Source organism: Suncus etruscus, chromosome 5 (assembly GCF_024139225.1).
Source record: "Suncus etruscus isolate mSunEtr1 chromosome 5, mSunEtr1.pri.cur, whole genome shotgun sequence".
NCBI lineage: Eukaryota > Metazoa > Chordata > Mammalia > Eulipotyphla > Soricidae > Suncus > Suncus etruscus.
This window is the reverse complement of record NC_064852.1, coordinates 116,621,381-116,647,237: the sequence shown is the minus strand read 5'-3', so window position 1 is coordinate 116,647,237 and position 25,857 is coordinate 116,621,381. Positions and strand designations below refer to the sequence as shown.

General features: G+C 44.6%; 1 protein-coding gene and 2 non-coding genes across 5 annotated transcripts in view; all 3 read left to right on the top strand.

Annotated features, from left to right (window-relative positions):
* NOP58 (NOP58 ribonucleoprotein) overlaps positions 1-9,840 on the top strand; it is a 507,450-nt gene extending 497,610 nt beyond the window's left edge. For all 3 annotated transcript variants that reach the window (XM_049773252.1, XM_049773251.1, XM_049773250.1), the window contains exons 7-15: positions 533-667; positions 2,123-2,268; positions 2,962-3,088; positions 3,668-3,831; positions 4,812-4,946; positions 5,199-5,260; positions 6,221-6,354; positions 8,037-8,191; positions 9,780-9,840. In XM_049773252.1, the coding sequence (XP_049629209.1) occupies positions 533-667; positions 2,123-2,268; positions 2,962-3,088; positions 3,668-3,831; positions 4,812-4,946; positions 5,199-5,260; positions 6,221-6,354; positions 8,037-8,191; positions 9,780-9,830 (1,109 nt within the window). In that variant the 3' untranslated portion in view covers positions 9,831-9,840. The remainder of the gene's footprint in view (positions 1-532; positions 668-2,122; positions 2,269-2,961; positions 3,089-3,667; positions 3,832-4,811; positions 4,947-5,198; positions 5,261-6,220; positions 6,355-8,036; positions 8,192-9,779) is intronic.
* On the top strand, positions 2,330-2,415 carry LOC126010264 (small nucleolar RNA SNORD11B). Its single transcript, XR_007496363.1, has one exon. It is a non-coding gene; the product is annotated as a small nucleolar RNA SNORD11B (small nucleolar RNA).
* LOC126010262 (small nucleolar RNA SNORD11) lies at positions 3,299-3,381 on the top strand. The gene has a single exon (XR_007496361.1). It is a non-coding gene; the product is annotated as a small nucleolar RNA SNORD11 (small nucleolar RNA).
* Positions 9,841-25,857: the final 16,017 nt, after the last annotated feature.

Here is a 25,857-nt window from a genome sequence, read left to right as displayed (position 1 = left end):
TGGGGTGATGATGGTGCCACTGAAATGTATGATTGAAAATAGACAAAGCAGGGGCCAGCGCAGTGGCGCTAGAGGTAAGGTTTCTGTCTTGCCAGCGCTAGCCTAGGACAGACCACGGTTCGATCCCCCGGCGTCCCATATGGTCCCCAAGCCAGGAGTGATTTCTGAGTGCATAGCCAGAGTGTCACTGGGTGTGGCCCAAAAGCCAAAAAAAGAAAAGAAAAGAAAATAGACAAAGCAGTCTTTTTTTTTTTTTTTTTAGTTTTTGGGCCACACCTGGCGATGCTCAGGGGTTACTCCTGACTACCTGCTCAGAAATAGCTCCTGGCAGGCACGGGGGGAACATATGGGACACCGGGATTCGAACCAGCCACCTTTGGTCCTGGATCGGCTGCTTACAAGGCATACACCGCTGTGCTATCTCTCCGGGCCCCCAAAGCAGTCAATTTTATGTGTACTTTACCATACTTCTTTTTTTTTTTTTTTTACCATACTCCTATTAAGATGCACTTTTGTTTTAAATCTGTTGCAGCCTTGTTGGATGACTTGGATAAAGAGTTAAACAACTACATAATGCGGTGTAGAGAGTGGTATGGCTGGCATTTCCCGGAATTAGGAAAAATTATTTCAGATAATTTAACATATTGCAAATGTCTACAGAAAGTTGGTGAGTTGCATTATAGTTTTATTTACTGGTAGTAATGTATTTAACAGTTCTATCCTTAAACACATCACAGAGATTTTTTTTGTAACTTCTTAATTTTTAGAAATATAGATATGCTAATTAATGTCAGGTTTCAGAAACAGTAATTACTTGGATTTTGATGCCCCAGAAACATTTGCTTTTTTTTTCCCTGATGGATGATTTGGGGACTGGAGAGATAGGGTTATGGTGCTTGCCTTGATCAACCCTAGGTTTTATGTAGAAGAATTGTGGGGATTCCCTAGAATATATTAACACTTCAAAAGTACTGCAATCTATACTATTGGTGTTTGTGGATGTTTTGTTGTTGTTGTTTGTTTGTTTTGGCTTTTGGGTCACTCCTGGCAGGCTTGGGGGACCATATGGGATGACGGAAATCGAACCACCACCATCTGTCCTGGGCTAGCTGCGTGCAAGGCAAATGCCCTACTGCTATACTATCTCTCCAGCTCCTCTATAGGTTTTTGTTAGCAGTAATAACAGGAAACGAGGGAGAGTTAATGACTACTACCACCCCCGTTTCTCCTTAACTTTTTTGGAGGGGCACACCCCTTGACACTCAGGGGGGTACTCTTGGCTATGCACTCAGAAATCACTCCTGGGGCCAGAGAGATAGCATGGAGGTTAGGCTTTTGCCTTTCATGCAGGAGGTCATCGGTTCAAATCGAATCCCGCTGTCCCATTTTTTCCCCTGTGCCTGCCATTAGCAATTTCTGAGCCTGGGGCCAGGAATAACCTCTGAGCACTGCCGAGTGTGACCCAAAAACCACAAAAAAAAAAAAAGAAAGAAAGAAATCACTCCTGACTTGGGGGATGATGTGGGATGCTGGAGGATTGAACCGCGGTTGTCCTGGGCCAGGCACCTACAAGGCAAAGTCCCTACCACTGTGCCATCACTCCGGCCCCAATATCTCCATAACTTTTCTTTTTCTTTTTTGACACACCCAGCTGCACTCATGGCTTATCCCTGGCTTTGCGCTCAGAAATAGCGCCTGGCAGACTCAGGGGATCCATATGGGATGCTGGGAATCCAACCCGGGTCTGGCCTAGGTTGATTGCATGCAAGGCAAATGCCCTACCGCTGTGCTACCTCTCTGGTCCTCTCTCCTTAACTTTCGTATAACTATAACTGCATATGTTAAACATGTTAAGATAGTAGTAGGTCCTATTTCATGGTGTACTTTTTGTCTTCTAAGTGTAATTTGGGTTTTGTTTGTTTTGTTTTGGTGGGGAAGAGGTGTGGAGATTGGGAGATTACTGTGAAAGATCAAGCCTTGATAATAGGAAGACTACTAGGCCAAACTTATTCTTTTGTTTTATTTAGGCATCCTTTTCATGGCATATATGTTTTTTGACTATTTGGTGGACTTTTATATAACTTACTGAAGAGTGATTCTCCCCGGTTCAAACATTCCATAGGCGACAGAAAGAATTATGCCTCGGCCACACTTTCTGAAATCTTGCCTGAGGAAGTTGAGGCTGAAGTGAAGGCGGCTGCTGAGATCTCCATGGGGACGGAGGTTTCGGAAGAAGACATATGTAACATTCTGCACCTGTGCACACAGGTACAGTGTACAGGGACTTTGACAACCAATGGTCACTTTGACAGTAGTGATCACTGAAATCTGATGGCTGTGATGATTCCTACACTTTGTACCTACCTGAGAAGGAAACATGAGGGTGTTCAGTCACTACCTCATCTGATGCCATCTTGATTTATTTGCTCAGGGATAGAGACACTGAAGGGGACTATTATTAGCATTGCCTTTTTTGGTGGGTGGGCCATAACTTGGCAATGCTCAGCGAAACATGGGATGTTGGGGTTGGACCCAGGATGGCCACATGCAAGTCAAGCACCCTAACTGTTTGTTCTGTCTCTTTGGTCCTTGTTAGCATTGTCATAATGAGGACTGAAAGGTACATTTAACCCAGTGCCTCATGCACTTTACCCCTAAGCAACATATTCTGCTCCTTGGAGGTTCTTTAGGTTTGGTTTAGGGTCCGTCCAGTGTTCCTCATGGGACCAGGATTCAATTCTGAACCCTGGGTCTCTGACTATTTTCCTTCCTTCCTTCCTTCCTTCCTTCCTTCCTTCCTTCCTTCCTTCCTTCCTTCCTTCCTTCCTTCCTTCCTTCCTTCCTCCCTCCTTCCCTCCCTCCCTCCCTCCCTCCCTCCCTCCCTCTCTCCCTCTCTCCCTCCCCCCCTCCCTCCTTCATTTCTTCCTTTCTTCCTTCCTTGTTCTTTGTTCTTTGTGCCAGGTGATCGAAATCTCTGAGTATCGGACTCAGCTCTTTGAGTACCTACAGAATCGCATGATGGCCATTGCGCCGAATGTCACAGTCATGGTTGGAGAGTTGGTCGGAGCGCGGCTCATTGCTCATGCAGGTGAGGATTTAATAGTGTGAATGGAAATAGAGAATGAGTTGTTTTCTCCTTTTATTTATTGTTTTTTTTTGGCCCTTTCCTGGCATTGGTCAGGGGTTACTCTTGGCTCTGCACTCAGAAATTGCTCCTGCCTTTTTAAACTACAGATATTAAGGACATTTTAGATAATTAATAGAAATGGGTGGTTTATGGATAAGGACTAAGGACCAAGTGTTCAATGATGATGATGTGTTGGTGCCTGATTTCCTTGTGGTCAATGAAGGCATCTATAGTCACTACCTCTTCTGAGATACTTGGAGGTTTGGGTGTGGAAGGGCCTACAGACCAGGCTCAGGGCTGCCTGGCAGTTCGCTCAGGCTTTATTCAAGGGTAGCCACGTGAAGCACTTAAGAGCCATGTTGGGACCCAACAGCAGTAAGCAGGAAGTAGGTGACTTAGACCTGGTAAAATCTGTATTCTGTTTTGTCGATGTAAATAGAGTTGACTGGTAGACCTTATGATTAGTGCTGAAAAACATACAGGAGGGAGGCGTGTAGATGCTAGAACTGCTCTCCTCCTAACTATGGCTTTTCTTTGAAGGCTCTCTCTTGAATTTGGCCAAACATGCAGCTTCAACGGTTCAGATTCTTGGCGCTGAAAAGGCCCTCTTTAGAGCCCTCAAGTCCCGACGAGATACCCCAAAATACGGTCTCATTTATCATGCCTCACTTGTGGGCCAGTCAAGTCCCAAACACAAAGGGAAGGTGAGTAATTTAGGATAACCCAACAGCCTCTTTTCCTTCTTTTTAGTATGCGAAAGTTTCACTACTATTAAGTCCTTTACTTTAAAAGTACTTTGTAGGGGGACTGGAGAGATAGCATGGAGGTAAAGAGCTTGCCTTTCATGCAGAAGGTCATCGGTTCGAATCCCAGCGTCCCATATGGTCCCTCGTGCCTGCCAGGAGCAATTTCTGAGCATGGAGCCAGGAATAACCCCTGAGCACTGCCGGGTGTGACCCAAAAACCACCAAAAAAAAAAGTACTTTGTAGGGCCTGAGAAATAGCATGGAGGTGGGGCATTTGCCTTTCATGCAGAAGGTCATTGGTTTGAATCCCAGCATCCCATATGGTCCCCCAAGCCTGCTAGGAGCAATTTCTGAGCATGGTGCCAGGAGTAACCCCTGAGCACTGCTGGGTGTGACCCCCCCCCCCAAAAAAAAAAAGTACTTTATAAGGCCGGATACAGCAGGAGGGAAGTCACATGGCTGACTTGGGTTCAATCTTCAGCATCCTGTATTGCTCCCTAAGCCTGCCAGGACTGAACCCCCTAATCCAGAGCCAGGAGAAACCCCAGAACACTACCAAGTTCAGCTCTTCTCTCCCACCTCCCCAGTCCCACTTTGTACACTGACAGTTGTTAGTGCACAGGGCCAGGGGTGAAGCACTTGCCTTTGCCCTCTGAGCACCACTGGGTGTGTCAGTACTTGAAAGAATGTTACTAGAGAAATGCTACACTTGGGGGAGCTTGGGCAACCCCATGGGCCTAGATATAATATCTAGAAACTTAAATGTCATTGGAATAATAGTGTGAATCAGTTTCAGTGACTTGCATTCATTTCCCTACCAAAGTGATGCAGGTTTGAAACACTTGTATGACTAGTAAGAATGGTGGTTTTCTGATGTCAAAGGTTTTATATTCCAGTCTGGAGATCATTTGAGGGCTCAAGCCTTTATGTTCTGTTAGATTTCTAGGATGCTGGCAGCCAAAACTGCCCTAGCTATTCGGTATGATGCTTTTGGCGAAGATTCCAGCTCTGCCATGGGCGTTGAGAACAGAGCCAAGTTGGAGGCCAGGTTAAGGAGTTTGGAGGACCGAGGGGTAAGAAACACCTGCCTGCTGCAGAACTGTGGGGGTAGCAGACGACAGGAAACGGTTTATTCGTGCTAAATAATTCTATTTACTGAACTGTTGGGTATTATTTTTGTGCTTGCTGTTGGATTTCCCCAATAGTTGCCAAAACTTAATGTGTACTAAAGAGTATTGGCAGTTAAGCTACTTCTCAAATCAGTTCATAAACTACTTTTAGGAGATTACCCCCAAGAAAATTACTAATTATTATTCTCCTTTTAGATAAGGAAAATAAGTGGAACAGGAAAAGCTTTAGCAAAAGCAGAAAAATATGAACATAAAAGGTGAGAGTACATTTGCGGTGGATGGGTGAGAAATTCTTCAAATTTAAATTTAAATGTTAATTGTTGGCTTTCTGGGGGTGTGGCTATATGGGGTGCCAGGGATTGAACCCAGGACAGCCGCCTGCAAGGTAAATGCTCTACCTGCTGTGCTGTCACCCCAGCCCTGTTTAGAATAACTATTTTAGATATTCCTGTGATAGCATACTTAAAATTTGTAGCACACAGGGGCCGGAGAGATAGCGCGGAGGCAAGGCCTTATATGCTTTTTTTTTTGTTTTGTTTTGTTTTGTTTTGGTTTGGTTTTTGGGTCACACCTGGCAGTGCTCAGGGGTTATTCCTGGCTCCAGGCTCAGAAATTGCTCCTGGCAGGCACAGGGGACCATATGGGGCGCCGGGATTCGAACCGATGACCTCCTGCATGAAAGGCAAACGCCTTACCTCCATGCTATCTCTCCGGCCCCTTTTTTTTTTTTTTTTTACAATAAAGCTACTTGGGGATCCGGAGAGATAGCACAGCGGCGTTTGCCTTGCAAGCAGCCGATCCAGGACCAAAGGTGGTTGGTTCGAATCCCGGCGTCCCATATGGTCCCCCCCGTGCCTGCCAGGAGCTATTTCTGAGCAGACAGCCAGGAGTAACCCCTGAGTAACACCAGGTGTGGCCCAAAAACCAAAAAAAAAAAAATCTATTTGGGCTTTTTGAGAACTGCTATCTTATATAATCAATAAAGAGACACAAATATTCTGTATATGAGGGGTGGGGTTTTGGTTTTTGAGCCACACCTGGTGATGCCCAGGGGTCACTCCTGGCTATGTGCTCAGAAATTGTTCCTTTCTTGGGGGACCATATGGGACACCGGGGGAATTGAACTGTAGTCTGTCCTAGGCTAGCATGTGCAAGGCAGTTGGCACCACCACTCCAGCCCCATTATGAGAATCTTTTTAAAACTTTAACCCTTGCAGTGAAGTAAAGACTTATGATCCTTCCGGTGACTCCACATTGCCGACCTGTTCGAAGAAACGCAAGATAGAGGAGGTGGATGTAGAGGAGGAAGTTGTTGAGAAGAAGCCAAAAAAACCCAAGATCAAAGTTAAAGGTGAGGGTTGCTTTCAAAGTGTCGTTTGCATTCTTTAATAAAGACATGTTATTTACGTAAATGTCTTAAAGTCCCAATTTTGTGTGGTGGTTTGGGGCCCTACCCAGTAGTACTCAGTATCCTAAATCTGGTAATAGGCTTCTTGCATTAGTACCTGCTCCAGCCTTGGAGCCTTCTTTTGACCCCTTCTAATTGTTTCTTTTCTTTGTGGTTTTCATTTTCTTTTTTTCTTTCTTTTTCTTTTGAGTTTGGGGCCACACCCAGTGATGCACAGGGATTATTGCTGGCTAAGCACTCAGAAATTGATCCTGGCTGGGGGGACCATGTGGGATGTCCTAGGTCAGCCACTTGCAAGGCAAACACCCTTGCAACACTGAACCACTGCTCTGGCCCCCTGGGTTTTCTTTTTTCCTCCTTCCCTCCCTTCTTTTTTTTTTTTTTTTGGTTTTGGTTTTTGGTTCACACCTGGCTGCACTTGGGGGTTACTCCTGGCTCTGCTCTTAGAAGTAGCTCCTAGCAGGCTTGGGGAACCATAAGGGATGCCAGGATTCTAACCACTCTTCGTCCTGTGTTGACCGTGTGCAAGGCAAATGCCTTAAGCTGTACTGTTCAGCCCCAATGATTTTTCAAATACTATGTTGGTAAATGTGACTGGAAGTCACATCAGGTTATGATGCTTACTGGTTTTTTGTTTGTTTGGCTTCTTTTGTTGACTTCTGGCTCTGCACTCAGAAATTGCTCCTGGCAGGCTCTGGGGACCATATTAGGATGCCGGGAATTGTCTGTCCTGAGTTAGCCGCATGCAAGGCAAACTTCCTACCACTGTGCTATTTCTCTGGCCCCTAGGTTATGATGCTTTCTGAGGATAGCATTCCACATTGGGTAGTTCATCAGAATGGAGGGATGTTTTGGTATCTGTGTTTGAGGTCCACACACAGCAGGACTTGGCTTATTCTTTGCTCTGCACTTAAGGGTTACACCTGGAGTGCCAGGAATTTAACTGCCAGGTCATTTGCAATGAAGTCCTACCTTCTGTACAAGATGTCTGGCCCCACAGGATTTATTATTGTGTTTGTTTTGGGGTGATGCCTGGTGATAACCCAGGATGCTAGTGATCAGACCTGGTTGGGCCCTATGCAAGGCAAATGCTCCACCTGCTGTGGTTGTGCTCTGGCCTTTTTTTTTTTTTTTTTTCATTGTCACTGTCAGAGTGGTTCCTTCTATGTCCTAATAGTATTGCTCCACAAGTGTTGGCAAGCTTTCTCCCAATGACTGGTTCTCCTGATTCTTATATATTGTCTCTGGTTATTCTTGCCATAATATCTTATATTTCCTTTATATCTAACAAAGGAGTGAGAATGTTTTTACGTGTATTCTGCTCCCTCTGACTCATTTCACTCATCATAATATGCTCCATATATTTCTATGAATAAGAACATTTCATGATTTTATTTTTCCTGAAAGCTACATGGTATTTCAGTTCAAATATGTACCAAAAAAGGTTGTTTATCTCTTCATCTGATCTCGGACAATTAAGTTGTTTCCAGATATGGCCATTGTAAGTGCTTACCAAGTGTGATTAATGCTGCTCTGGCCTTTCAAAGGAAAATTTTTTAACTGAACAGATTTTGTAGATTAAAAAAATTAGATATTGTTGTGTCTTTGCCATTTATCCTATTCAGTTGAAGAGGAGGAGGAGAATGAAGAGCAGGGAGCAATGGTTGTAGAAGAGGAGGAAACACCTATGAAAAAGAAGAAGAAAAAGGACAAAAAGAAACACATAAAGGAAGAACCAGTTTCTGATGAAGAGGCATGTGCCAGCACAACTGTTGTTACTGTATGTTTGCTTTTAATACTAATATGTTTGCAGAGATGGGAGGTTGTGTTTTATTTCTATGTAATTCAGCAATTGGCTTTATTGAAAACCAGTGATGAGAAAAATCAGTGTGCATTTATTTTTTTGTAGTTTGGGGGGTTTGAACTTAAGCCACTGTGATCTCTTGCCTTTATACTACAACGTTTTTTTTTGTTACTTGGTTTGATTTGGGTTTTTTTGTTGGTTTGGTTTGGTTTGATTTTCGGGCCACACCTGGTGATGCTCAGGAGTTACTCCTGGATATGCGCTCAGAAATCATTCCTGGCTTGGGGGACCATACGGGATGCAGGGGGATTGAACCGAGGTCTGTCCTAGGCTAGCTCACACAAGGCAGATGCCTTACAGGTGGTGCCACTGCTCCAGCCCCTGATTTGGGGTTTTTTTGTTTGTTTGTTTGTTGTTGTTGTTTTTGCTTTGGGGCCATACTCCCAGTGACACTCGGGTTGTTCCTAGCCCTGAACTCAGAAATGACTCCTGGGAGGCTTGAAGGACCAAACTAAGGTCAGCTGTGTGCAAGGCAAATGCCATACATGCTGTGCTAGCACTCTGACCCCCTATTTACTGTTATAAAAAGAAAAATTTTCAGAAGCAGTAGGCCTTATATGTGGCCAACACAGGACAGACCCCAGTTTGAATCTCAGCATCCCATATGGTCCCCTGACTTCTGAGCGCTGCGAGTGTGACTCCAAAAAAAGAAAAACATTTTCACAGCTTTTTTTCTTTTTTTCTTATTTTTTTTTTGGTTTTTGGGCCACACCTGGTGACGCTCAGGGGTTACTCCTGGTTATGCGCTCAGAAATTGCTCCTGGCTTGGGGGACCATATGGGACGCCGGGGGATCGAACCGCGGTCCGTCCAAGGCTAGCGCAGGCAAGGCAGGCACCTTACCTCTTGCGCCACCGCCCGGCCCCCACAGCTTTTTTTCTGTTTTGTTTTTGTTTTTGGGTCACACCCTGTGCACTCTGCCTGTACACTTAGAAATCATTCCTGGCTGGGGGGACCATATGGGAAACTGGAGATCAACCCAGGTCTGTTCGCTTGTTTTTGTTTTTTTTGGGCCACACCCCTTTGATAAGGGTTACTCCTGGCTAAGCGCTCAGAAATTGCCCCTGGCTTAGGGGGACCATATGGGACGCCGGGGAATCGAACCATGGTCCTTCCTTGGCTAGCGCTTGCAAGGCAGACACCTTACCTCTAGCGCCACCTCACCGGCCCCTCACAGCTCTTTTTTTTTCCAGGTTAGATTTTTTTGTATTTTTTTTTTTTATTTAAACACCTTGATTACATACATGATCGTGTTTGGGTTTCAGTCATGTAAAGAACACCACCCATCACCAGTGCAACATTCCCATCACCAATGTCCCAAGTCTCCCTCCTTCCCACTTGACCCCCGCCTGTACTCTAAACAGGCTCTCCATTTCCCTCATACATTCTCATTATTAGGACAGTTCAAAATGTAGTTATTTCTCTAACTAAACTCATCACTCTTTGTGGTGAGCTTCCTCACAGCTCTTTTTAAACAAAAATTATTATTCTGTGATTCTTTGCAGAGTACAGAAAAGAAGAAGAAAAAGAAAAAAAAGCGAGAGAATGAGGACTAAAGGAAGAAAATGAACTTTCTGGATACATCATGTTTAAGATTGTTGGGTTATACCAGAGATGCTCTACATAGAATCAAGGGAGACTGGAAAAAACCTATTATCATATTTGTGACTTGGCATAAACTGCTCACTTTCATGTCATCGTTTCTGCGAGTCTTTGTTATACAAATAAAAATATTTTCTTTGTATTTTAAGACAGTTTTGTGATCTCTTCATATTAGGTAGAAAAAATATTTTCCCTTTTCTATATTTTATATAGTATTTGAAGATCACTGAATAGAACTAAAAGGTAAGAGTCAGAAACTTGTCTGTAAACAGCCCTTTTGGACACATCAATTACTTGGGCCAGTTTAAGCACTCACTGTTTTTTTGTTTTTGTTTTTGTTTTTTTTCTTTTTGGTTTTTGGGTCACACCCGGCGGTGCTCAGGGGTTACTCCTGGGCTGTCTGCTCAGAAATAGCTCTTGGCAGGCACGGGGGACCATATGGGACACCAGGATTCCAACCAACTACCTTGGTCCTGGATCGGCTGCTTGCAAGGCAAACGCCGCTGTGCTATCTCTCTGGGCCCTGTTTTTTGTTTTTTGTTTTGTTTTGGTTTGGTTTTTGGGTCACACCTGGCAACGCTCAGGGGTTACTCCTGGCTCCATGTTCAGAAATGGCTCCTGGCAGGCTTGGGGGACCATATGGGATGCTGGGATTAGAACCACCGTCCTTCTGCGTCTAAGGCAAACACCTTACCGCTGTTCTATCTCCGGTCCCAACCTCACTGGTTTTCTTACCTTTTTGGACTGTTTCATTTTTTTTCCCCTCCTAATATTTTATGTTTATTAAAGCTTTTAAGATTTGAAGCTAAGTGAGCAGAATGTTTGAGTGTATCCTTAGAAAGAAGAAATAATGGGGGCCAGAGAGATAGCATGGAGGTAGAATGTTTGCCTTGCATGCAGAAAAACGGTAGTTCAAATCCCGGCATCCCATATGGTCCCCTAAGCCTGCCAGGAGCAATTTCTGGTTTTGGTTTTTGGTTTTGGTTTTGGTTTTTTGGGCCACACCCGGCGGTGCTCAGGGGTTACTCCTGGCTGTCTGCTCAGAAATAGCTCCTGGCTGTCTGCTCAGAAATAGCTCCTGGCAGGCACGGGGGACCATATGGGACACCGGGATTCGAACCAACCACCTTTGGTCCTGGATTGGCTGTTTGCAAGGCAAACGCCGCTGTGCTATCTCTCCGGGCCCGCCAGGAGCAATTTCTGAGCGTAGAGCCAGGAGTAATCCCTGAGCGCTGGTGGGTGTGACCTAAAAACCCAGAAAAAGAAATAATGGTGTGGATACTCTTCTTCATTGCCCTGAAAAGTTATATCAAAAATAATTATGAGAAGCTAGAGAGATAGCACAGTAGTAGGGCATTTGCCTGGCATGTTGCCAATCCAGAATGAATAGTATTTCGAATCCCTGCATCCCATATGCTCTCCCGAGTGCCTGCCAGGAGTGATTTCTGAGCATAGAACCAGGAGTGACCCTCCCCCCAAAATTATTAATCCAAAACCAGATGTCTCTAAAATGGGCCTTTTTGCCTTTTTTAAAATATATTTAAACATCATGATAACAAATATGATTGTAGTGGGGTTTTGTAAAGAACACCCTCCCTTCACCAGTGCAACATTCCCATCACCAATGTCCCAAATCTCCCTCTTCCCCACCTTACCCCCACTGTACTTGATTTTTTTTTGGGGGGGGGCACACCCAGCATTGCTCAGGGGTTACTCCTGGCTGTCTGCTCAGAAATAGCTCCTGGCAGGCACGGGGGACCATATTTGACACCGGGATTCAAACCAACCACCTTTGGTCCAGGATTGGCTGCTTGCAAGGCAAACGCCGCTGTGCTATCTCTCCGGGCCCCCCACTGTACTTGAGACAGGCTTTCTACTTCCCTCATTCGTTCACATTGTTTTTTTGTTGTTTTTTTTTTTTTAATTATGAGAACAAAGATGCAAAGAATGAGGACAAGGTAAAGTTACAGTGGAAGGGCAATCACCCATAACATAATTCTCAGAAGTCCCCTTGCTGATATCTTTTTTTTTTTTTTTTTTTTTTGGTTTTTGGGCCACACCCGTTTGACGCTCAGGGGTACTCCTGGCTATGAGCTCAGAAATCGCCCCTGGCTTGGGGAGACCATATGGGACGCCGGGTGGATCGAACCACGGTCCGTCCTATGCTAGCGCTTGTAAGGCAGACACCTTACCTCTAGCGCCACCTTCCCGGCCCCGAATGGACTTTTCTTCTCTTTTTTTTTTTTTTTTTTTTTTTGGTTTTTGGGCCACACCCGTTTGACGCTCAGGGGTTACTCCTGGCTATGTGCTCAGAAATCGCCCCTGGCTTGGGGGGACCATATGGGACACCGGGGGATCGAACCGCGGTCCGTTCCTTGGTAGCGCTTACAAGGCAGACACCTTATCTCTAGCGCCACCTTCCCGGCCCCCTTGCTGATATCTTAACTTTGAACTTTCAGCCAAAGGACATTAAGATAAATAAAACAGAATTCATGTACAATTACTTTGTCCCATGGGCCCGGAGAGATAGCACAGCGGCATTTGCCTTGCAAGCAGCCGTTCCAGGACCAAAGGTGGTTGGTTTGAATCCCGGTGTCCCATATGGTCCCCCGTGCTTGCCAGGAACTATTTCTGAGCAGACAGCCAGGAGTAACCCCTGAGCACCGCCGGGTGTGACCACAAAACAAAACAAAACAAAAAATTACTTTGTCCCTCAAGTCCCCAGATTGTAACACATATTTCTTAACAGCACACAAGGCAATCTAAAGCCATAAAACTTATGTAACTCCTTAAACATTAGATGCATAGTATTTTTTACATTTCCATGTACATGCATATTAGCTTAAGTTAACCTCAAATTTTAAGTGTGTGTTTTTTTTTAAGGATTAGAGTCAAAGGAACACAGTAAAAAACGGTGTTAGAGTGGCAATTGTTTGCATAGGCCCACCAAATCGTCCACATTGTTATGATAGTTTTCAATGTAGTTATTTCTCTGACAGCAGTCATCACTCTGGTGAGCTTCATGCTGTGAGCTGGACCTTCCAGCCCTCCTCTCTTGTCTGAGAATTGCAAAAATGTCTTTCATTTTTCTTAAAACTCATAGATGAGTGAGACTATTCTCTCCCTCTGACTCAGCATAATAGATTCCATGTACATCCATGTATAGGAAAATTTCATGATTTCATCTGATGGCTGCAAAATATTTCATTGTGTATATGTATCACAGTTTCTTTAGCCATTCATCTGTTGAAGGGCATCTTGGTTGTTTCCAGAGTCTGGCTATTGTAAATAGCACTGTAATGAATATAGGTATGAGGAAGGGATTTTTGTATTGTATTTTTGTGTTCCTAGGGTGGTATAGCTGAATCAAATGGAGGCTCAATTTCCAGTTTTTGGAGGAATCTCCATATCGCTTTCCATGAAGGTTGGACCAGACGGCTTTCCCACCAGCAGTGGATAAGAATTCCTTTCTCTCCACATCCCCTCCAGCACTGCTTGTTCTCATTCTTTGTGATGTGCGCCGATCTCTGGCGTGAGATGGTACCTCATAGTTGTTTTGATTTGCATCTCCCTGATGGTGATGTGGAGCATCTTTTCATGTGCCATTTGTATTTCTTTAACAAAGTATCTGTTCATTTCTTCATTTGCTTGTTTCTTTGTGCCATGGCTGTGGTTGTTCAGGGCTTTCTCCTGGCTCAGAAATCAGCCGGCTCCTGGCAGGCTTAGGGTGGTATGCCGAACCCAGGTTAGCCACATTTAAGGCAAACTAATTGTTGTGCTAGCGCTCTGGCCCCTAAAACACTTTTTGGGGGGGGGGTGGGGCGGGGGGTAACACATGGAAGCGTTTAGGTGTTAATCCTAACTGCTCAGAAATTGCTCCTGGCAGGCACAGGGAACCAACCATATAGGATGCCAGGATTCGAACCACCATTGGTCCTGGGTCAGCCGCTTTCAAGGGAAACACCTTGCCACTGTGCTATCTCTCCGGCCCCATAAAACACCTTTTTAAAAAAATTTTTTTTTCTAATTTTTATTATAACACTGGTTTACCAAGCTGTTAGCAATATAGTCATTTCAGGCATTAAATATTCAAACACCCCCTCTACAATATCCCCAATAGTTACTGTGCCTATGCAAGGGGAAAAAGAAAAGGGGGAAAAAAAGCACAAAACAATCATTTTTCCACATGTTTATCGATTGATCGATTTTTTTTAACGTCTTTATTTTGGTGTGGAGATTAAGGTTGATGTCTCCAATATTATTTTATTTTGTCTTGTCTTTTTTTCTTTTTGCACTTGAGCATGATTTGATTTCAGAACCGAGACTATTGTGTGGTGCCTGTCTTATTTATTTATTTATTTATTTATTTGGTTTTTGGGCCACACCCGGCAGTGCTCAGGGGTTACTCCTGGCTGTCTGCTCAGAAATAGCTCCTGGCAAGCACGGAGGACCATATGGGACACCGGGATTCGAACCAACCACCTTTGGTCCTGGATCGGCTGCTTGCAAGGCAAACGCCGCTGTGCTATCTCTCCGGGCTGGTTCCTGTCTTTATTGCTGTATTGCTCACTAGTTATTTACTTCGATATTTCTTTCTGTATTGTTGTGGTGTTTCAATTACCTTTTCACATCCTCAAACTGAGGTTGGAAGCTTCGCGCAGTGGTCCTCAAACTATGGCCCGCGGGCCACATATTGTATTTGTATCTGTTTTGTTTCTTCATTGCAAAATAAGATATATGCAGTGTGCATAAGAATTCGTTCATAAGTTTTGTTTTTAGTATAATCAGACCCTCCAATGGTCTGAGGGACAGTGAACTGGCCCCCTGTTTAAAAAGTTTGAGGAGGGGGCCGGGCGGTGGCGCTAAAGGTAAGGTGCCTGCCTTGCCTGCGCTAACCTTGGACGGACCGCGGTTCGATCCCCCGGTGTCCCATATGGTCCCCCAAGCCAGGAGCAACTTCTGAGCACATAGCCAGGAGTAACCCCTGAGCATTATCGGGTGTGGCCCAAAAACCAAAAAAAAAAAAAAAAAAGTTTGAGGAGGGGCCGGGCGGTGGCGCTGGAGGTAAGGTGCCTGCCTTACCTGCGCTAGCCTTGGACGGACCGCGGTTCGATCCCCCGGCGTCCCATATGGTCCCCCAAGCCAGGAGCGACTTCTGAGCGCATAGCCAGGAGTAACCTCTGAGCGTCACCGGGTGTGGCCCAAAAACCAAAAAAAAAAAGTTTGAGGAAACCCTGGACTCCGCCCATTTTCAGCGTATTTGACTTTTGACTTTTTTTTTCCCTCTTATTTTGTACCCCAATCTATTGCTTTTCTTTCCTTCAAACAAAACCACATACCTCGATTTATCTAGCTCTGCCTCTTAGAGGGGAAACAAGGGAGGGTTCCAGGACCAAACAGATATGTGATCACTAATAGTAAGCCAGACAAAGAGGGCAGTCTGGGAGGTGATGGTGGGGTATGTGGAAAGGGAACTGGAATGGGGGAGGACATATTTGGTGTTGGGTATCCCCCTGATTCAATGTTAATATGTACCTAAAATACTACTGTGAAAGATATGTAAGCCATTATGGAAAAAAAATTGTGTTTTTTAATCAGAAACTTTCTTTGACTTACATGTATTATTATGATATCAATTATATTATATGTTAAGTTACTATATTATGTTTTGTTAGTTTACCTCATTATGTTAATCAATTTTGAATAAATTCTCTTGAATAAATTCTTTTTTTTTTTTTTTTTTTTTGGTTTTTGGGCCACACCCGGTAACGCTCAGGGGTTACTCCTGGCTATGTGCTCAGAAGTTGCTCCTGGCTTGGGGGACCATATGGGACACCGGGGGATTGAACCGCAGTCCATCCAAGGCTAGCGCAGGCAAGGCAGGCACCTTACCTTTAGCGCCACCGCCCGGCCCTTGAATAAATTCTTACAATAAAAAAAAAATATTCAAACACCAATTTCACCAGTGTGACCATCCCTTTACTAGTGTCTCTAGTCAACCACCCACAAACAAATTTACTTTGTATTGCTTGTGACAACACAAAGGCAAATGGAATGATCAAGTCTTAGATCAATAAGGATCAATTTGGAATAACTTCTGTCTTTCCATGGTGACAAGTCATTGTCTCAGGGTTTCCTGGGCTGTGGTTGGTGCTAGTTGAGCTTTCTGTACCACTGGTTAGTCATGGAGGCAGGTAGAGAAGTATGTAGCTTTCCCATCAGATTTTCTGCAATCCAGGGCTGGAGCGATAGCACAGGGATAGGATGCCTCACTTTTTAAAAGGTAATAAAAATGACCTTACAGAGTGGGGCTGGAGAGATAGCACAGCCTTGTATGCCTTGTACACGATGGACCTGGGTTCGATTTCCAGCATCCCATATGGTCCACCGAGCCTGCCAGGAGCGATTTCTGAGTGCAGAGCCAGGAGTAACCTCTGAGCAGTGCCAATGTGGCCAAGAAAAAAACAAAAAACAAAACAGACAAACAAAAAAAAACATGTATGTATTTTATATATATATATAATCTTACAGAGTAAAGATTAAGGAAGTGAAGGAAAAGCAAGGTGGGCTGTCAAATCAATAGGAGTGAGGGCTGTATCGGGACAGATGGTCACAGATGCTTTGTTATTAAGTGATAAGAAGCTGTGAGAGCAGTTAAAGGAATCAGCCTGGTCTTGTGTCGTTCCTGTGTCTACTACAGGTATACACACACTAAATGGAAGTTGTAGGCACACTCAGAGCCAGTTCCAAGGGCTGGTGACGTAGCACAGGAAGTAGGGCAGGTGCTTCGAACTCAGCTAATTTGAATTTGATCCCTGACATCCTCCTAGAATCTAGGATAGTCCCCCCAAGCCTCAGCAGAAGGAACCCCTGAGTGCAGAGCCAGGACCTGGAGTGAGCCTGATTCACCACTGGGTGGGGCTCAAAACCAAAGGCTGGGAATCAAAGCTAGGCTTCAGAACATTACCTGCAAGGTAGTGGTCAGTCAGCTTATTTGCCCTGCAGTCCTCAAAATCACCTCGCTCTCTATCACTCCGGTCCCCTAAATAGTAAAATTTTAAAATAACATTCATTTGGAACACGGATGTGGCTCTGGTTGAATACTTGCCTTGCATGTGTTAGGCTTGAGGTTTGACACCCAGCATTGAAAAAAAATTCTTTTGAACCTACGTAGTCCCCCTGTCCCCAGAGTTGGGACTTCCTGCAAGGGCTTAGGGATCACTCCTTGAGGCTCTAGGAACCATTTGGGTTGCTGGGAATTGAGCCCTGGTCAGGCTCATGCAAGGCAAGCACCTTACCTGATTCTCAGGCCCCTGAGCTTAAGTATTTGATGTTCTTTCCATTCTAGCCTCCTAAATTTTTATAGTCGAGCTGTAGAAAAATATTTAAGATTATACAGCCTTATGCTAGTAACCCAAATAGGAAAATTGTGTGAATAAAATATCCCTTCAATACACTACCATTGGGCCTCAGAAAACAACTGAACTAATGACTAGTAAGTTATGTCCCCACTTAAATTTGTATAATTAATTATTTGACGACACTGTCTGGGACTGTCTGATTAATTATGGTCTGATATCATTTATTGAACATTTACATGTCAGTCCCTATACGTGGTAGGTTTGGTGCTTATCAACTTTAGTTGTTCTTTTTTTTTTTTTTTTTTTTGTGGTTTTTGGGTCACACCCGGCAGTGCTCAGGGGTTTTTCCTGGCTCTGTGCTCAGAAACTGCTCCTGGCAGGCACGGGGGACCATATGGGACGCCGGGATTCGAACCGATGACCTTCTGCATGAAAGGTAAACGCCTTACCTCCATGCCATCTCTCTGGCCCCATAGTTGTTCTTTATGCTTGCAAGTGATTATGATGAAAAGTCTCTGAGGGCCATAGAGTAATGTGGGTCAGGTGTTTTTGCCTTGTACGCAGCCAACCCAGGTTCACCTCTGGGTATGGCCTCTCAAATCAAAAAAAATGTATAGAAATCTTAATTTTGAATCTTCTGCCTTTCATCACAGGGCTTCATCTGCAGGCTCTAATATTGCAGCATTGAAAAACCAGAGATGCTGGGATTAGCTGTGTGGCTCACCTACCTACTACTGTGCTGTTTTTCTGGCTCCAAAGGTCTGTTTATGTTTTCTGAGCATTTGATTTATTTCTACTTCAATTCTGAATTGTTTTTAACCTCTGAAATGTTTTCGATAAGATCTTGATATTCTTGGTGAGCAGGAAATTCCCTGCGAGACCAGAAACTTACTAGCTAGGAGAACCCAAGGCAGCGGAAAACAAACTTCTGTAGCTATTTCTCTTAGTGTTCACAGAGAAGGTAGAATCTCAGACCCTGCTGCTGAAGATATTTTTGTCTCATCGATTCCTTTATTGCTTGCAGAGGGCATGTGGGGAAGCCAGGAGTTGAGATTTTAGTAGGAGAGAGATGGAAATAATGAAGCCAACTCTAAGGTGGGGTTTGAGTTTCTGTACCCTACTGTGCCTCATCACCACCTGATGCTGACCTCAGAACTGTGTGGAGGGGCCGGAGCAATAGCACAGCAGTAGGGCATTTATCTTGCATGCGGCTGACCCAGGACGGACCTGGGTTTGATCCCCAGCGTTCCATATGGTCTCCCAAGCCAGTTGTGATTTCTGAGGGCATAGCCAGGAGTAACCCCTGAGTGTCACAGGGTGTGGCCCAAATTGAAAAAAAAAAAAAAAAAGGAAACAGGGCCCGGAGAGATAGCACAGCGGTGTTTGCCTTGCAAGCAGCCGATCCAGGACCAAAGGTGGTTGGTTCAAATCCCGGTGTCCCATATGGTCCCCCGTGCCTGCCAGGAGCTATTTCTGAGCAGACAGCCAGGAGTAACCCCTGAGCACCACCGGGTGTGACCCAAAAACCAAAAAAAAAAAAAAAAAAGGAAACAGGGCCAGAGCACAGCAGTAGCGCATTTACCTCGCACATGGCCTACATAGGATGGACGCGGTTCAATTTCTAACATCCCATATGGTCTCCCGAGCCTGCCAGGAATGTTTTCTGAGTGCAGAGCTAGGAGTAATCGCTGAGTGCAGCTGGATGTGGCCTCCAAAGGGGCGAAAAAAAAGAAGAACTGTGTAAACAGGGAGCCAATGTGTGTGTTCTGGGCCCTCAGAATTTTTGACTTACTGCCCTGAGCTCAGAGAAGACCTTTATGTCTAGCAGTGGCCAAAGTGCCTGAGTCCAGGAAGAGTTGGTCAGACAGCAAATATATCTATTTATATCCTGTAATATGCCAGGCCAGCAGTGTGCTAATAACCAGCTGGGCCTGGTGTTGAGGTCACAGGCAGACTGTCAGGGTGGCGATACAGATGGTAGTCAGAAAATCATAGACAAGAACTCATTGCATAGACCAAAATACTGTCAGGAGCTGGTCTCACCACTTACAAGTTAGGTCTTTTTTGTTGTTTTATAACACTGGTGGCACTCATGTGTCACTGACTTTATGCTCAAAAATGACTCCTGGCAGCCTTGGGGGACTATATAGGATGCCAGGGATCGAACCCAGATCAGCTGTGTGCAAGGCAAATTACTCTACCCACTGTCCTATCTCTCTGGCTCCTGAGTTTAGGTCTTTGGACAAGTCAATGTTGACCTCCTTTGAACCTGTTTCTTCATTATAAAATGGATAGAATTCTGTTATAGGTCTCTAGGAAGCTTAGAGGTGGTAAATTTATGCAATTTTCCTTGTAAATAGAATCAAAATTACTATTCAAAATTGATTTCACTTAACAGGAAGACTGGAGAGTTGTGCTTACATTTTGGAGGATGTCAGTAGGAGGGAAGTGGGAGGTAGTCAGGCAGCTCTCAGGCAGCCATTCACTTGCCCCTTTTCCCCGGATGCAGGGGATTGAACCCAGGTCTGTTCTGGACTGGCCACGTGCAAGGCAAACAACTACTGCTGTGCTATCACTCTGGCCCCTCAAATTTTATTTTTAATTAAATAGTTTTGGTTTTATTACTTAATGAAAACATCAGGGGTTACTTCTGGCAGGCTCAGAGCCCCATATAACACCCTGGGGATCGAACCCAGGTTGACCAAACCCAGGTTAGCTATGTGCAAGCCAAACACCCTACTCCACCCCTTTATTATAATTCTGAAATCATCTTCCATTTTATTTTTTTCCTCTCATTTTTATTGTATTACTGTGATTTATACTTTTGCTAATAATAGTTTCTTTTTTATTCTTTTTTTTTTTTTTTTTGCTTTTGGATCATTCCCGGCAGCACTCAGGGGTTACTCTTGGCTCTGCGCTCAGAAACCGCTCCTGGCAGGCAGGCATGGGGACCATATGGGATGCCAGGATTTGAACCACCATCAGTCCTGTGGCTGCATGCAAGGCAAACACCCTACAATTGTGCTATCTCTCTGGCCCCTAATAATAGTTTCATGCACGTGGTATAATTCCCAAACCTCATGAATTCAGTCACTAAGTGAAGAATGGACGAACTAATTTGGATCAGTCCCTCACATATGACCTTCCCTTCATCCTCAGTTCCTAGTCTTTAAATTTCGGACTGAGAAATTACCCAATGATTGTGAAGATGTCACAATCTCATTCCTAATTTTTTTTTTGGATTTTGGGCCACACCTGGCAGTGCTTAGGGGTTACTCCTGGCTCTGTGCTCAGAAATTGCTCCTGGCAAGCACGGGGCTCCATATGAGATGCCGGGATTTGAACCAATGTTGGTCCTGGGTCGGCCACTTGCAAGGCAAACGCCCTATCACTGTGCTATCTCTCCTGCCCCCTCATTCCTAATTTGTAGCAAAAAAAAAATAAAAATCCTAGGGTCACAGAAAAGTTTTGGTGATAGAATTCCAACTCCATATCATATATTGGAGAAACATGATTTTGAAATACCAAATTGGGGATCAAAGGATTATTATAAGCATAAGCTAATCTAAATGGTCTGTGGAAAGGCTCTTCCATGGTTTGGCAGACATCACAAATAGTAAGATTTTTTTTTTTTTTTTTGGTTTTTTTTGGGCCACACCCGGCGGTGCTCAGGGGTTACTCCTGGCTGTCTGCTCAGAAGTAGCTCCTGGCAGGAACGGGGGACCATATGGGACACGGGGATTCGAACCAACCACCTTTGGTCCTGGATCGGCTGCTTGCAAGGCAAACGCCGCTGTGCTATCTCTCCGGGCCCAATATATATAGATTTTTTTACTCTTTATTTTCTACTTGTAGATGTGTCACTGTACTTCTCATAGACTTCCTTAGAACGTTCCTCTCTCGCATCAATTCTTGTGAATAACTTTTCTTTCCTCTTCTCAAGTCACAGCTGTTTTCCCACCCTGTGAAATCTAGCTACTAGCTGGCCAGAGCTTTACTGCAATTGTGTTCTTCTGAAGGAAATCCTTTTTGTAACTGCCAGGAACTTCAGGCTCTAAACAGGGGGAAAGTTGGGGAGACGGGCATGCTGCCAGGTCACTGCCTTCTTTCCCTTTAGCCATCTGCAGGCGACTGGCTGGAGCCCAAGGGGTAAAAACCATCGCCTCTGAGGGCTGGAAGGGACAAACTTTCAGGGTTCCTGGGAGGTTATTTTTCTTTTCAACCACAGCCTAGACGAAATTTTATGCTTTCCAAAAGGAAAAAAAAAAAACCTAAACTCTGCTGACCACATAGCCCAGTGTTAAAAACTGTTTCCTAAAACCTTCTCTTTTATCAAAGCCAGATGGCGAACTTTTGGCAAACTTCTCTTCAAAGGACCAGTGAGTAATTTTTTTAAACTTCACAGACTTTATAAATTCTGTTTCAATACTGCGTTTTGCCATTGTTGTGTGAAAAATCATAGATAACAAGATCAGTGTGGCTCTGTTTTAATAAGCCTTATTTATAAAATTTATTTGTAAAGAAAATGACATGTTACTCTTTAAACAAGTTTTTATTTTTCTTAAACACTTATTTATTTATTTGGGTTTGGGGCCACAATCGGCGACACTAGTATTCCTGGCTCTGAGTTTAGAAATCTCTCCTGGCAGGCTCAAGGGACCATGTGGGTTGCCGGGAATTGAACCCGGGTTCATCCCTGGTCAGCCACATGCAAGGCAAATGCCCTACCATTGTGCTATTGCTCCAGCCCCTTAAATAAATTTTTAGAACATAGTTAACTTTTACTGAAGAATATTTATGAAGCATAAAATGAAATGTTATTTTAAATAAGTGAATGTGACCATAATCCTTTCGTAACATGGAAAATATTAATAAGTATTTTACACAGTATAATGACATATTAAAGAGTTTTTAAAAAGTATAAAGTAGGGCCCGGAGAGATAGCACAGCGGCGTTTGCCTTTCAAGCAGCCGTTCCAGGACCAAAGGTGGTTGGTTCGAATCCCGGTGTCCCATATGGTCCCCCGTGCCTGCCAGGAGCTATTTCTGAGCAGACAGCCAGGAATAACCCCTGAGCAATGCCAGGCGTGGCCCAAAAACAAAAACAAAAACAAAAACAAAAAAGTATAAAGTGATGCAGAATCCAACAAGGAAAGAACTTACAGTACAATGGGTAGGGTGCTTGCCTTGCATGCAAGGTTTGATCCCAGGACCCTACGTGATCCCCGAGCCTGCTAGAAGAGATCCCTGAGTGCAAAGCTAGTAGTAAGCCCAGAGCACAGCTAGGTATTGCCCAATAAAAAAACAAAAAGATTTTTTTATAATGGTATAGAGGGGATATGGTGTGTCCCCCAAATAGTACTCAGAGGTCCAGGACCTTTCCTGGGAATCTTGGCCAACTGGGTTGGGTCAACAGCTCAATGGAAGGAAGTGACATTGCTCAGGGCTTGAGGTGCTAGAGAGACACAACCTGGATTCACTCAGCAATTACATCCCAATACAGTGTGCCGGGCAATGGGCTTACATTGGAGCTACGGCTGTGAGCAAGAACCCCCGACTCTTTTCCCATGGTCCTAAGAGGCAGAGCTCATGGTGAGGGGGTTATTTTGCACAGGAAGCGAGGATGACAGGGCAGGTCACCAGGAAGTGGTGACACCTTCCTGCTAAGAGGGCAGCAACTGAGCTGAGGAAGGAACTTTTGGAAAACTGTGACTTCCTTTCCCTCCCCTTCTGGTCCTGGGAATGCTCTGGCCTCAAACATACCTGGTTGTCCTGTCCACAGTTCCACACTGTTGGGGGCTCTCCCTCAAACACGCTTCTTCTCAGCTGTGACTTTCTCTCTGATAGCCCTGGGAGTCTTCAGTTTTGTTGAACATTTTTGTTTTTTTGCTATCCTCCATGGTGATCAGGATCTACTCCCAACCAGGCAGTTTTGGTGAATCTCAGACCACACGGTTCTGTTCTTGTTCATTCATAAGCGAAGGCTTGACTCCTTGCATTATCTATCTAGCACCCACGGAAGTCTGTAAGATGACACCCAGCTAAAACCACTAAAACAACAACCAAAAAACCCCACTAAAACAAAGGGGTTCCGCATCTTCCTCTTTCCTTAAACTCTCTCCTTTTGATATGTAAAAGCCCACCTGGATAGGTACTTTTGTCTCTCTTTCTTGACCTTCCCCCTCTTGGTGAATTGGGAATGAGTTAATTAAAAAAGAGAGAGAGAGTTCTGGCTTTTGGCTCAGGCAGAGACCACAAGGTGAAAAGTCACTGACTCCATGATTCTCTCCTGATTGGCTTGGTTTATTTATCCTTCATTGCTACCCTGCTTCTTCAGACCCATCCACCTGGGGTCAGAGATATGGTGTGTGGGGTGATTTCACAATGTGCAGATTTATTTACAACTGCCACTTTCTCTCTCTCTCTTTTGGTTTTTGGGCCACACCCGGCAATGCTCAAGGCTATCTGCTCCTGGCTATCTGCTCAGAAATAGCTCCTGGCAGGCACAGGGGACCATATGGGATGCCGGGATTCGAACCAACCACCTTAGGTCCTGGATCGGCTGCTTGCAAGGCAAACGCTACTGTGCTATCTCTCCGGCCCCCTCTTTTTCTTTTTGGATTTTTGTTTTGTTTTGTTGTTTGGGCCACACCCTGTGATGCTCAGGGGTTACTCCTGGCTATGCGCTCAGAAATCACTCCTACCTTGGGGAACCATTGGGACACCCGGGAATCAAACTTCGGTCTGTCGTAGGTTAGTGTGTGCAAGGCAGACACCCTACTTCTTGCACCACTTCTTCGGCCCCTTTTTTGGATTTTTTTGGGGGAGCCAGTATGTTCAGGGCTTACTTCAGGCTCTGGATGAGTTCAGAGATCGCTGCTGTTGGGGCTTAGGTGTCCATATGTGATGTAGGGGATTGAACCTAGGGCAGTTGTATGCAGGGTAAATGCCCTCCCCATGTCCTATCAAGTCCCCTCCCATTTCCCATGAGGACTTTAAGGTGAGACCAGAGAAAAGAGCTAAGAGAAAGGAAGAGGGAGGCTAGAAGGCAAAGCAGGGAAAGAAAGGAGTCTAAACAGGGTGGGAAACTTTCTCTACTCACCACCTCTTGGCTCTGAGGGATTCCTACTCAACCCTGGTATCTCCCATCAAAATACTAACCAGGGGCCCGGAGAGATAGCACAGCTGCGTTTGCCTTGCAAGCAGCCAATCCAGGACCAAAGGTGGTTGGTTCGAATCCCGGTGTCCCATATGGTCCCCCCTGACTGCCAGGAGCTATTTCTGAGCAGATAGCCGGGAGTAACCCCTGAGCACTGCCGGGTGTGGCCCAAAAACCAAAAAAAAAAAAAAAAAATACTAACCAGGACCGAACGTGGTTAGCTTCTGAGATCAGACAAGATCAGGTATATTTAGGGTTGTAAGGCCTGAGACACAACACTGGGTATCCAAAACACAAGTCTAACTTTTTGTTTTGTTTTGTTTTGTTTTGTTTGGCCACACCAAGTGGTACTCAGGGGTTACTTCTGGCTTTGTGCTCAGAAATTACTTCTGGCAGGCTCAGGGGATGAGATTGGGATGTTGGGGATTAAACTGGGTGAGTCACATGCAAGGCAACCACCCACCCATTGTGCTATCACTCCAGCCCCACAAGTCTAACACATTTATAATAGATTAGAAAGTTGTGTTTAAATCCACGTCCCCTGCTCTATATCCAGTTATGCCACCTACCTGGTTGTGAGCCCTGCCAGTATGGCCAAACCCCAAAACAGTTGTAGTCTCCAAGGATGCAATAGATGAGAGAATCACAGGGAGGGAAAATGGGACTTACAAAAAGCTTTTGTTTTTCATGAAACTATTTTTTTCTTTTACAAGAGAGGAGAGGAAACACATGAGAATAAAATATAAACAATCGATGAATCTGAGTAAAAGGAACATAGAAAAAGTTACCTTGCCTAAAGAAAGTAAACTGGGACCAGGCATAATGGTTCAAAGGGATGGAGCACACAATTTACATGTGGGAGTCCTGAGTTTCATCCCCAATACCTCAGGGTCATGCCAGAATCTCTAGAAATGACTCGTAGGCAATGAGCACCACTGGCTGTTGTCTAAAACCCAAAAGAAATTTAAGAAGAAGGCGAGACAGATAACACAGGATGGAAGGCACTTACTTGCCTTGCATGAAGATTCCACTGCGAATGCCTATTTTATGCTCAGCATCACATATGACATCATCTGAGCAGCTCCAGGGCTCAGACCTGAGCACACAGGCAGAAATAGCCCCTAAGCTCTGCCAGATCTGATATAAAAACCAAAATAAATAAATAGATGAACAAATAAATTTATAAGAAGTGATTTATTCTTTGTTTAGTTTGATTTGGTCTTGGCCACACGTCAGGGTGCTCAGGGGTCACTCCTGGTTTTGTGCTCAGAAATCACTCCTGGAACACTCAGGGTTCCATATAGGATGCCAGGGATTAATCCTGAGTCAACTGGGTACAAGGCAAACACCCTACCCACTGTGCTCTCAATCTAGCCCGAAAATGATTCGTTCTTATAGTTCCTGCTTGCAACTGCCTGTTAGCCTAATTACTTTGATTAGGGCATCCTGGTGTCCTGCCTGT